Raw genomic sequence first — 13,952 nt, 5'->3', positions numbered from 1 at the left:
GTTTACTGCCTCTAATTTACAGAAGGCCTAATTGAAAGAAAAGTCTTGCAATGAATAAGTCAAGACAGATATCTCATTTTAGCAATGATAAAAAATTAGGTGGTCCTGCCTCTTTTGTGACTATATACAAAACTACAGTAATGTCGTAAACTCTTTTTTCAGGAAAAATCCCAAGTCCCGCTCATAGGGAACTTTATAACATCTGTACACACACACATGAACTGACAATGTTAATGGTTATAACACAAAAAGAGCCACAAATTTTACTATAAGTTGCAAATAAACATAGCTAGTTTTAAACATAGCTAGTTTCCATGTTGTTTGAAAGGATATTCTATATAAATTGGATATGTAGCATATACAAAGTGCTTTATTTATTAAGTTGTGCTTATCCATATTTTCTGATGCTTTGTTATGAATGTTATACTTTTATAAAAAGAAAAAAGGATTTTTTTAAATTAAAAAATCATTGTTATACTTCATACTTTATTTGCTTCTAATAAAATAACCAGAATAACACAGTTGTTCCCTAGACCTACTTTCAGCTACTTCCCCCAGGGCTGAGCTTGGCTGTTCATATTGCAATACTTGTTTATTCTGCCAAGGTAGAATCACAGTGAACTGTATTTAAAAGCCAAGTATGATATGGATAGCAAAACACTGCAGAGCAGCAACGTACCACTCATCCCTATCTGGTTTCAAGGGAAACAAAATTAAAGGATCAACAAATTTCCCAAACAATGAAATCTGTTTTCCAGGTGATTCCAGTTATACATACTTTTCTCTCAACCATATTCTATACTACTTCCTGGAAGGCCTGAAAGTGACTGCCTAAGCCTAAAATATTTTAAAACCTCACTTCATAGATAAACTATGAAGAAAATACTCAACAAAAGTTGATCAGTGAAACAGTACAAATCAAGTGAAACAATTTTCATTACCAAAATTTGATGCATCTAAGTGCCTTTTGGTGGTGAATCCTGGACTACAAGTCACTTTTCATGCGATTAAAAATTAAACTTCAGATATATCAGGAAACGCATTCATAGATAAATGCATTCACTTACCTGGTAATCCAGGGTCCCCCTTCTCTCCTTTTGAGCCCAGCAGATCTGGATCCATTGGTCCAGGAGGGCCTGGAAGGCCAGGCTCTCCTTTACCACCTTTTTCTCCTGCAGGGCCAGGAGGTCCTGGCTGACCCTGCAAACCATCATCACCTAAAACCAAGATGTGTGGGCAAGACACAACAGATTAGATTCATCCATGCAGGATTAACGCATACAAAGATTATTCTTATGTTCCATAGCTGGATAGGCTGCTGACCACCCAAAACATTTACCCACCTTGCTTATTGTCTATGAATAACTTGAGCTCACATGCATTTTTACACTCAAATAATAATTTCCCTTTCTCCTGGGATTCTCTGACAATTATAGAGACTATAAAAAAATATCAAAATTTAGTCTTTATATTTTGTTATGTTGAGCTAAGCATTTACTGTGTTTCATGGTATCTAAACTGAGCATGCCACCAAATCAATAACAGGACCTATTTAAATGCCACGTCACATAGAAAGAAAGTACAAGTAAGCATTGATCATTTTAAAGCAGTCAAATAAAATATTCTGTATTGACATAAAGTAATGTTTAATTTTTACTCTTATACGCATCTGTCAGCAAACTTTGAATATTACCTTTGAGACCAGGAACACCACTCCTGCCAGGAATTCCCAAAGGTCCTGGTGGGCCTGGAGGTCCCATCATACCCATTTCACCTTTGGCACCTTAGAAGAATATCAATAAGTAACTTTTACCTTTCCTTGACCTTGGAAAGATAAAAGATAAGTTTTAAGATAGCTGGAAAACTATTGAGGGTTGGAGGGAAGGCACTAAGTTTTACCTCTTCTCAACTGTTGCAAACTTAGTCACTATTGTCAACATCCATGAATAAGAAGACTCACTGTGGTAGCTCATCTCCAAAGATGGCCCCCCAATGAACCACACTTCACAGTATACACACCCTTGTGTAGCCTTCTCCCCTTGAATTTAGGCTGACTCTGTGCCTTGCCCTTCACTAAACAACACTATGATTCTCAAAGCTAGATCATAACAAGTCTTGTAGCTTCCAGCTGGGACTCTCAGAACATTCACTTTTGGTTTTGGGTATTCTCTTTTGGAAGCCAGCTGCACTGGAAGGAGAGCAACTACCCTGACACTGTTATAATGTTAGGAGCTCAAGCCATGTGAAGAGGCACTATGGGAAACGAGATACCATGTGAAGAGGCCAAGGAACACTCAGGGGTCAGATAAGCACCATCTTGTAAGTAGATCCTTTACCACTAACCATTCTAGCTGGTGCCATGTGGATGAGAGATAAACGACCCCGTTAAGCCATCCCTTAATTCCTGACCCGCAAAATCTTGAGCAAAATAAAAAGGTTGATTTAAATCATTAAATTTTGGGGTCGTGTGTTATACAGCAATATATAACTGGAACTCTCACAGAGAAAAAGTGTAATGCAAATAGCAAAGTGAGTTTCCTGCAGTCAGACATTTAACACTTTTCCTTAAGGGATAGTGTAAATTCAGAAAAGTACAACAAGAGAATAATATACCAGAGTCATAGTAATTTGAATTTCCTGAATCCAAAACCAAAGAACACTTCGAACAAATTACCTGGAAAGCCAGAGGCACCTGCTTTTCCTGGGAGCCCTGGTGATCCTGGGGGTCCCATAGGACCAGGTGCTCCAGGGATTCCTGGACTGCCTCTCTCACCAGGGGGTCCCGGAACATCAAACCCAGGAGGCCCTGGATCCCCCTTCTCTCCTGGTATGCCAAGCAAGCCTAGTTAATACAACATCAATATTAACAGGTATTGAAGCAGTTTTAAGAGATGTATCTGATCATTTTTCTAGCAAACAAGTGATAGAATCCTGTGTATAACAAACCAAACAGTGAGTTAGAGATACTTTTGGCATCATGCACATAAAATGACCTAACAATCAAACTTTAGGATTTTCAAGCATATTTCTCTAAGAAAGTGCTTCTCAAATTATTTCTGGTGAAAGACCAATCTTTTCTTAATTCCTGGTCCATCATGGACTAATATTTTTAATAAAATACAATAAAAATCACTAAAAGCTAAAATAAAAAACAAAAGACAGACAAAATACAAGCCTGCCTTTTGGGTATCACATTTAACAAATATAATTACACTGTCAAATTGTTATAAAGGTTTCTAAATGCTCACTCTCAATTTCGTCTAATTCCAATGCAGACTGGTAACAAACAGTTTGTGATCTGACACTGGTCCATTGACCATGCTTGGATTTGCATTGCTCTAGGTATTATGAATTATTGGGATATGTTTCCATAATCCATAAAAATGATTGATTACTGAATAAGTCAGTTACATAGACCCTCTTCACTTGTTTTGGTTTCGTTTTACATGTTGTTTTAATAATACACTACCATTAGTTTTTGTTGTTAACTTTTTTTTTCTTAGTATTCCAACCAGGATTTTACAGAAAAAATACGACATTGTAAAAATATTTATCCTTAGTAAGTTTCTGTAAGATGAACTACTCCAGACAACAAGATGGTTAAAGAAGAATACGTTTAGGGAAAAGAATTAAACTATAAACATGGTGCAAGTTCCCACTCCAATACCTATCAGTTATGTGACTTAGAGAGTCACTTAATGTTGTTGGCCCTCCTTTGTTAAATGGGGATATGCAGTAACTGATTGGAAGCTAGGGGCTGCCAGGTGACCATTCCAAATGTCCCTTCAACAATAAGATCTAATTTCTGTTGTTGAAGATCCATAGGCAATTTTAAGTTCTGTTAGATATTATACACCAGCATGTCCTTAAGCTGATAAAATTCAATCTGAAGATTAGAGAATTCCATTTAGTTGGCACAGTGGTAATGGTTCCAATGCTGCCATTTCATAGTAAAATACTATAAAAAGGAAAGAGAGATTTTATATTATTATATTTGCAAAGTATGATGAAATAACTAATAATGAGCACTATTATAGCTCTATATGGATCACTGCCTATTGTTATATTATAGCCCAGGTAGATTTTTAATAGCTGAGTTTTCAAGATAACTAATTTGTCCTTTGAAATATGCTTCAAGAGAGCAGTTCTACAAAATAATGAAAAGAAACCAAAGACTTAAATCTGGAAAAATCTTATTTGTTTTCCATGTTTAAAGCTTTACTTTAAGATACGGCTTTTGAGAAAGAACTACAGTACCTGATAGACCTGAAGTTCAAGAGGTAGGGAGTTACAGTTCAGCAGCAAGATGAGCCACCCAAGCAGAAGCAAGTTGCAGAAAGATTAATCAGGTTAGGAAACAAAACTAAGCATGTAAAGATTAGAAGAAAAAAGTCTCCAAATAGAAGTTATTAGATATTGATTCACTACTATCATATATTAGTAATGAGTAAAGAAACTTTTTTTAGGCATTCACTCAGATTTTCATATAGCATATTCTATAAATGAAATGTATTTGCCAATAGAGACACAATAAAACATTTACATTCACAAAAAGTAATACTCCTTGATGAAGATTAGCTTTACACTCTTGTGTATCTCTAATCTTTATATTGCTTTGAATAATCATTTTGGAATTTAAGCTCCTAAAGTTTGGTTGGAGCTTAAGGTTAAGTACAGAGCTTAAGGTTAGGTACAGAGAATTCAATAATTATTAGTGGATGACTATGATTAAACCCATGTACTAGGCAAAGATTTCTTTCTTCATTGTTATTATTACTAGTAATAACAGATATTATGCTGTACTTTTCACAGCATAGATCTTTTCCATGAATACTATCAGGAATAGGCATCCTGGTAAAATCCAGGATGAAGAAAGTTAACATAAATTCAAAAGCTCTGCTGCATCTCCTTATTCAATAACAGGAATTATATGGATATATCTATAGAAGCTAAGTACGTTAGCAATGTATAGAGGCTCTAAATTTATTGGCAGCCAAATGGAACCAGTTAATAGAAAAAAAGGAAAATTTCAAAAACATGTATTATCTATGAGAACTCACACACACACACTTCCCAAGGGTTTTATAGCCAAACAAAACTTAGAAAACTATATAATGTGCTCTCAATCTATGAAAATGACATGACTAATTCCTTGTTTCTTTGATTCACATTAGTGGTGATGAGCTTTAACTGATTCTGTCACACACTTTTTCCTGAGACTGGGCAAGTATTACAACACATTTGGCTCAGGTTAGGGTATGATCTGTGGACATGGAATTGAGTGTATTTTTTTTTTTTAAAGATTTTATTTATTTATTTTTTCCCCTCAAAGCCCCAGTAGATAGTTGTATGTCATAGCTGCACATCCTTCTAGTTGCTGTGTGTGGGACGCGGCCTCAGCATGGCCGGAGAAGCGGTGCGTCGGTGCACGCCCGGGATCCGAACCCGGGCCGCTAGCAGCAGAGCGCGCGCACTTAACCGCTAAGCCACGGGGCCAGCCCGAATTGAGTGTATTTAAATGACCTTTAAAAAGATTCACTAAAGCAGTAATCTTCTCACTAATGGCCAGATCAAATAACAAGAATCAACAACTTCCATTTCCTGGAACCCATTGCCTGGGTTACTAGAACACTGGATGAAAAGCATTTTGCTTCTTGTCCCTTGGCATTTTTTTTTCTTTTATTTCCCTACTGTCAAATGAGGAATTGATATTCAACAGGTCCTTAATTTATAAACAAGCATTGGAAAAGAGAATGAAAAATAGTAAAGCTTAATTAAATAATAGCAGAAAACTAGAGTCAAAAGAAAAGCCTGAAAAGCATAATGTGAAAATGTTACACTTGAGAGATGACAATATAGGATACCTTGCATTAAGTTTTCTATTGCAAAATGAAACACAGCAAGTATATTAAATAAGCTTCTTCTTAAAAAAAAACATTGGTAGTTAGAATTTCAGTCTTGTGGTATAAGTCAGGTGTATCAAGATATTAGTAATAACCTTGCTGATCACCCTGTTATTAAAATGTATGAACAGAAATTATGATATTTTTGAAATGGGCTAAGATAATATTCTGCTTTGGTGGTATAAATAAAACTTACTTAAAAAGTGAATACAGTCATGTGCCACACAACGACTGTTTCGGTCAACAACAGACCACATATACAATGGTAGTCCCATAAGATTAGTACCATATAGCCTAGGTGTGTAGTAGGCTATACCAACTAGGTTTGTGTAAGTACACTCTATGATGTTCACACAAGGACGAAATCGCCTAATGATTCGTTTCTCAGAACAGATCCCCGTCGTTAAGGAGTACATGACTGCATATGCAGCAAGTATCAAACATAAATTGTGGTCCATCCTGTGGTAAAAAAAAATTGTGATTTGAGAACATTTCTATATTAATAAGAGTGCATTCAATACGTTGTCATGCCAGTTGCTGTTAACTTCATTTGTTTGTTGAGCCATATTAGTTAAGATCTTGAAATCTAAGGCAAATTATACATTTACAGAGAGAGAGAAGAGGTTAAGTTCAGCACCATTACTTTCCCCCCTGCCCAATCTATCTAAACTTTATAAACCAATATATCTATGTATCCATCAGTCAAAAAGAGAAAGAGAGAACATCAGATGAGTGAAACATTGCAGACTATTAGCAAAATTTGAAAAAGCATAAAGCACAAATAAATGTATTTTTAATTTGTTCAGATTGGCATTAACAGTGTTCTGTTTTTATTCTTGCTCAGCTGTGATGTAAGAATTCAACATGCTTCCAAAACTTCAAGCAATTTTGGAAAATAAAAGAAATATAAAACACAACAGAAATGATAAATTCATTTTAGCCACCTTTGTGGAACAGCAGGCCAAGACTATCATGGCCAAACCTAAAAATTAATTGTTTTTTCTCAAGATCCCTCTGCTATCCTAGTTGGACAGAATGGTTTTTTCATGAGTGTTGAAGCAGCTACTTGTTAACAACCTGGTTCAAAGCAACACTGTAAGTTTTCTTATTTTTAAGTTAGTAGTAACTAATGTTAGGGGCTATTAATAAAAAGGTACAATGTTCCATAAAAGAAATTTTTTACACAGGACATAAAACAAAAATAATCTTTACTTTCCATGCTTTTTATATTGTTAATTGGTGTTTCTAGATTTTTAGCACAATAACTAACAAAATACCTATTGCCGTTTAAGGTCAGAAGATATATTTCCACTCTTTCAAAGTCAATGTATGTAAATCTGAACTGTGTGTTTTAAGTCATCTGATGTGTTCATGTGAATTAAAGAATGATTAAATGTCCCATATTTGTTTTAATTTTATGAATTATTATAGTGCTTTGCAAAACATAATGTTGGCCCAAGAGTGGTCCTTACTGTGCCTGTCTACATTAAGATAAAAAGCATTCACATCACCAAATGGCTCAGAATCCATAAACTCGAGTAAGCTCTCACACAAACGTAGAGGAACCATATGATTTTCTATTAGGTTACAAGTTGACAAAACTTTTTTCTGTATTCATATAAAAAAAGTTTAGAGTACTTATGAGTTGCAAAGTGATTGCTGATTTAAGGGCAAAAGAGGAGAAAATTCAACTCACCTATTTTATTAAAAAAAGAAATGAGAATACCTAAAATATATTTTTAACGGAACATTTTTAACTCTAGCTCTCATGTGCTAAGAAATGTTAAGATATTCCACACACAAAGATCTATTAATACTGTTCAATTACTCAGGTCTGAAATGTTCAGCATTAGAAGCTCTTAGGTCTGTGATTCCAAGACCATGACTCAGTTTAACAATTATATGCTGTGGCAACATTCTGCAATTGTTAAATTGCATTATTGTTAATGGAACAATTTTAAATGAACAGGGAGGCAAAATATCAGGGATTAAAGTAACTCTTATGCAGTGAGCTGTACTTTTTCACTTTTACAAAATTATACAAGTAGACATGTTACCTCTCAAATCTGTTTTCTGGAAGACTGTTACATACGTTGCACTTTATTGATGAGCTAACCAACTTCTATACAATGAGCGCTACAAAAATGCACATTTAGGGCCAGCCCAGTTGTGAAGCAGTTGGATTCACGTGTTCCGCTTCGGCGGCCTGGGGTTCGTGGGTTCAGATCCCGGGCGCAGACTGACGCACCGCTTGTCAAACCACGCTGTGGCGGCGTCCCATATAAAGTGGACGAAGATGGGCACGGATGTTGGCCCAGGGCCAATCTCCCTCAGCGAAAAGAGGAGGATTGGCACCGGATGTTAGCTCAGGGCTAATCTTCCTCACAAAAAAAAAAAAATAGGCACATTTACTCTAATCTTACCAGGTTGACCTATTGGTCCAGGAATTCCTGGTGGCCCTGGTGGTCCCTGAACACCTATTCCTGGTAGCCCAGGAGGTCCCATTGGCCCAGGTTGTCCATTTGGTCCAACGTCACCTTTAAGAAATAAATACAGTTTAGATATTAAAAACAACAACAACAGCTGAGTCACTAGTCCTTAGGAACCACAATACCCATGTGAAATACCCATCATATTAAGCAGGGATCTTGAAAAGCTATCCATTCACTAAGCAAGAAAAGTATGCACAAGTACCCAGAGCAGATGATAGGGAATCCATTAAAAGTTACAGACTTGTAATTTAACTTATGCTGAGCACTCAACTTCAGTACTTAAATCAACCTCACAAAATAGTACAAAATATTACAAACCACACATTTCTTTTACTTGCAACGTATCTTGGGCAAGTATTTATTTATATGTTTAAAATATGTTTTCAAATCAACTTTAAGGTAGATAACCTTTAACATCTTCCTATTTACTAACTTGGGCCCATGGCCTACAAACATGCTCAAGCCTCTCCCATCATCAGTAAAACATCTCTTTGACCTTAGAGACTTCATTGTCTATCTTCTGTCTGTCCCTCTTACTTTAAAAAATTTATATATACTAAAATTCACCTTTTAATGTATATCTTGATGAGTTTTGATAAATGTATATAGTCATACAATCACCACCAAAATCAAGATATAGAAGATAGATATAGATACTGTTCCATCAACCCAAAAGGCTCTCTGTGCCTGGTTGGAGTCAGCCCCCCCGACCCAGCCACCCACACATCATAATTCTCTGGCAACTGCTGATCTATTTTATGTCTTAAAGTTTTTCCTTTTCCAGAATATCATATAAATGCAATCATACAGTATGTAGCCTTTTGAGTATGTCTTCTTTCGCTTAACATAACGCATTGAGATTCACACATGTTGTTGTATGTATCAGTAGTTTGCTACTTTTTATTGCCAGATAGTATTCCATTATGTGAATATGCCATGATTTGTTCATCTCTTCACCAGTTGAAGGACATTTGGGCTGTGTCCAGTTCTTGTGGATTATGAATAAAGCTGCTATGAATATTGATCTACAGGGTTTTATGTGAAAGTTTACATTTTTCTTGGATATATAACTAGGTGTGGGATTGCTGGGTCAGTGTGGTAAGGGTATGTTTATACGAAATTGCTCAACTGTTTTTCCAAGTGGCTGTACCATTTTGCATTTTAAATAGCATATATGAGAGTTCTAGTTACACTATATTCTTGGAAGCACTTATTATTGTCAGTTTTCCTTCTTTTTTGAAGCCTGTTCTGATAGGACAGGAAGTGGTATCTTATTGTAGTTTTAACTCATATTTCCTAGATGACTTATATTGAGATTCTTTGTGTGTGCTTATTAGTCATTCAGGTATCTTTGGTAAAGTACCTGTACAAATTTTTTGCCCATATTTCCAACTATATTCTTTAAATTTGGTTGTTTCCTTATTATTGACTTTTGAGAGTTCTTTATATATTTTGGTTATAAGTCCTTTGTCAGATAAATGATATGAAAGTATCTTTCATTTTAATGAAGTCAAATTTATCAATTTTTTTATTTTATGGATTGTTCTTTTGGTGTTGTATTTAACAACTCTTTGCCAAACCTACAATCACACAGATTTTCTGCTATGCTTTTATCTAAACCAAGGTACAATAAAGTACTGCTTGTGGGCTAAATTTGACCTGTAGGCCTGATTTTGAACTGCCTGTGAGCTAAGAATGGTTTCTATATTTTTAAAGGCTGTAACAAAAAAAGATTATGTGACAGAAACTATAGGTGGCTCACAAAGACTAAAATAATTACTATTCGGCCCTTTATAGAAAATGTTTGCCTGTTTCTGTTCCAAAGGTTTTATAATTTTAGGTCTTGTATTTAGGTCTATGATCCATTTTGAGTTAATTTTTGTACAAGTTATGAAGTATGGATCAAGGTTCATCTTTTTTTGTTTTGTTTTTGCATATGGATGTCCAATTGATTTAGCACCATTTGTTGAAAAGACTTACTTTTCTATTGAAATTGCCTTTGCAACTTTGTCAAAACTCCACTTGTGTAGGTCTATTTTTGGGCTCCTTATTATGTTCCATTATGTGTCTATCATTTCACATATACCACACTATCTTAATTACTGTGGCTTTATATTAAGTTTTGAAATTAAGTACTATGAATCCTCCAACTCTGTAATTCTTTCTCAAATTGCCTTGGCTATTCTAGGTCCTTTGCTTTTGCAGATAAATTTTAGAAAAAGAAACTACTGCTGAGTTTTGCTCAGGAATATGTTCAATCTACGGATCAATATGGAGAAAACTGATATCTTAACAATATTGAGCCTTCCAATTCAAGAACACAAAATATTTTTCCATTTATTTGGATCTTTGATTTTTGCCATGTGTTTTCTAGTTTTCCACATGTACATCCTGCACATATTTTGTTAGAGCTATACCTAAGTACTTCATGTTATTTGATGCTATTTTAAATAATATTGTTTTTGTTTAATTTTCATTTCTAATTGTTCACTGCTAGTATATAGAAATATAGTTCATTTTTGTATATTCACCTTGTATACCCACGACTCTACTAAATTCACTTCCTAGTTCTAGGACCTTTTTTGTAGATTCCTTAAGATTTTCTACATAGAAAAATCATGTCATCTATGAATAGAGATAGTTTTATTTCTGCCTTTCCAATCTGTATGCCTTTTATTTCTTTTTCTTGCCTTATAGCATTTCACTACCTTACGGGATTTCCAGTAGATACTGAAAAGGAGTGGTAAGAAAGGACATCTTTGTGTTGTTCCATATCTTCAGGGAAAAGCAGTCAGTCTTTCACCACTAAATATAATGGATCAAGTTTTTTGTAAATGTCCTTTATCATGCAAAGGAAGTTCCCTTTTATTCCTAATTTTCCAAGAATACTTTCTCAGAATGGATATTGAATTTTGTCAAATAATTTTCAGCATCTATTGAGATGATAATATAGTTTTTCTTCTTCAGATTATTGATATAGCAAATTACACTGCTTTTCAAATCAGCCTTGTATTCTGAGGATACACCTTACTTGGTTGTAGTGTATAATCCTTTTTATATATTGTTAGATTTGACTTGCTAATATTTTCTCAAGGATTTTTACATCTATGTTCATGACAGATATTGGGCTATAGCTTTCTTTTCGTATGTCTTTGCCTGGTTTTGATATCAGGGTAAAGCTGACCTCATATAATGGTTGGGAAGCAACCCATCCACTTCTATCCTTGGGAAGAGATTGTGTGGAACTAGTGGTATTGCTTCTTTAAATGTTTGTTAGAATTTACCAGTGATGCCATCTGGACCTGTAGGTTTCTTCATTGGCAGGATTTTAACTACAAACTCAATTTCTTTAATAAATATCTGGATTGTCTATTTCTTCTGAAGTGAGCTTCAATAGTTTGTATCCTTCAAGAAATTCATTCATTTCACCTAAGTTGTCAAATTTATGGGCATATAGTTATTTATTATACTCCCTTGTTATTCTTTTAATGTCTGTAGGGTCTGTATGATGCCCCTTCTTTCATTCCTAATATTGGTATCAAGTGTCTCTGCTCTTTTTTTCTTCGTTGGCTTGGCTAGAAGTGTATCCATTTTATTAATCTTTTCAAAGAATCTCATTTGGTCTCAGAAAATTTTTCTACTGTTTTTCAGTTTTCAATTTCATTGATATTTGCTCTGTTATTTTGCTCTATCTTCTGATTGTCTTCTTTTTATTTGGCTTTCCTTATCTAATTTCTTAAGGTGAAAAGTTAAATAATTTATTTGATATTGTTCTTTTTTTCTAATAAAAATTTTTCATATATGAATTTTTTTCTAATCACTTATCTGCATCTTACAAATTTTGATATGTTTTATTTTCATTTTCATTCAATTCAAAATACTTTCTAGTTTTCATAGTGATGTCCCCTTTGATCTACGGTTTTTTAAGAAGTCTTTTGGTTATTTTCTCAATATGTCAGGATTTTCTCAGATAGCTTTCTATTACTGATTTCTTGTTAAATCTGTTATGGTAAGAGAATCTACTATATGACTTCAATATTTTTAATTTGTCAAAGTCTGTTTTAGGGCCCAGATTATGGTCTATCATGGTAAATGCTCCATGTGTACGTGAAAAGAATGTATTTTCTGCTCTTATTGAGTGGAATGTTCCATAAATGTCAATGTTGAGGAGTTATGCTGAAGAGAAACTCCTGACATTGCCCTGCTAGAATATTGTACATCCTATCCTTGTATCCTTCCACATGAAGCCAATACCAAGTATGGCCCATGATAGTTGATTGAGCATGAAAAGTCTAGGTGGACTGAAAACCAGCAGATGTTGGGCATTACAATATCCCAATTCTCTATTTGTAATTTTATATTCTATTTATAAAAGAGAGCTGCCAAAGTTGTATAATCTTAAGGTGCCACAGAAATCTGTCTTTCCCTGTCTTCCACATTTTCTCATAATAGTCTTTTAATTTTGCGTTTCATATTTATGATTTTAATTACTTTTTTAATATATTGTGCATTAGCGATTTATTTTGTTGAGACCATTTACACACCACCAACTTTTAAAGACTCTATTCTTTCCCTACTGACTAATGATGATATTACTATGAAATGCCAAGTTTCTGTATATACATGAGTATGTTTCTCAACTCTTTCTACTATATCGGTCTACTTGTCCTACTTGAATTCTCATTGAAAATGCATTATATTTACAGACAAATTTGGGGAGAGATGACATCATTGAGTCATCCTATCCACATACATAATTTATTACCCAATTAATTCTACCCTTTTTAAGTTGTTAATAATAGAGTTTTAATTTTTTCCCCAAATACATTAGGCACATTTTGTTTTATTAATTTCTAGATATGATATAGATTTTTTTGCAAATTATATTTTAGTTTTTATTTCTTTAAATATTTCTAAACACACTAATCTATTAGTCACAATGATACTTTTGCTCATTACTCTTGCTACCTGGAACACCTTTCCCTAAAGACTCAGTTTAAGTGTCATCTCCCATATGAAGCTTCTCAAGGCACCTTAGATGAGGCCCAGAACAAAAGTAATATATGAGGCAAACTGAATGCTTCCAAAGTTATCTTCTTTTTTCTTTTTTGTCTAATCTGATTCTAATGTTCGGTCTTAAGCACATTTTCATCCTCATATACTTCTTTGCTGATGAATATTAGCCTTACTAATTTACTATTGGTCACTACGTTGCTTTGAAAGTGCTGCATTAATCTCTCCTATAGTTTAGTTACTAAGTTCTAATAGTCAGCCACTGGTATAAATGTGTCTGGTGGGTGAACTTTCATTGTAATCTGCTTGCTGAGTTTTGACTGTGGTCTATTGATCCAAAACATTAGTGATACATATTTATAAAAGTTCCCGTTGAGATAACCACTATCATAGTAAAGCCACCTAGATTTTCTTACAGTAGACAGAAATCTCTGATATCTTCAAGAGCAGAGCCTATGCCTTTGTGTTTCTTTCTTTTTGTGTGTGTGTGTGTGTGTGTGTGTGAGGAAGATCAGCCCTGAGCTAACATCCATGGTAATCCTCC

The 13,952-nt window shown here is 34.5% G+C and overlaps 1 protein-coding gene across 2 annotated transcripts in view; it reads right to left on the bottom strand.

Moving 5' to 3' along the window:
• The window catches only part of COL4A5 (collagen type IV alpha 5 chain), a 229,582-nt gene that overhangs the window by 63,034 nt on the left and 152,596 nt on the right, over nucleotides 1-13,952 (bottom strand). For both annotated transcript variants that reach the window (XM_058536479.1, XM_058536480.1), the window contains exons 30-33: nucleotides 8,327-8,440; nucleotides 2,675-2,842; nucleotides 1,694-1,783; nucleotides 1,068-1,217 (exon numbers count right to left, since the gene is read on the bottom strand). In XM_058536479.1, coding sequence (XP_058392462.1) covers nucleotides 1,068-1,217; nucleotides 1,694-1,783; nucleotides 2,675-2,842; nucleotides 8,327-8,440 — 522 coding nt within the window. The remainder of the gene's footprint in view (nucleotides 1-1,067; nucleotides 1,218-1,693; nucleotides 1,784-2,674; nucleotides 2,843-8,326; nucleotides 8,441-13,952) is intronic.

The sequence above is a fragment of the Diceros bicornis genome, chromosome X (genome assembly GCF_020826845.1).
Source record: "Diceros bicornis minor isolate mBicDic1 chromosome X, mDicBic1.mat.cur, whole genome shotgun sequence".
Taxonomy (NCBI): Eukaryota; Metazoa; Chordata; class Mammalia; order Perissodactyla; family Rhinocerotidae; genus Diceros; species Diceros bicornis.
The sequence above is the reverse complement of the archived record's forward strand: the minus strand, read 5'-3'. Positions and strand labels throughout refer to the sequence as shown.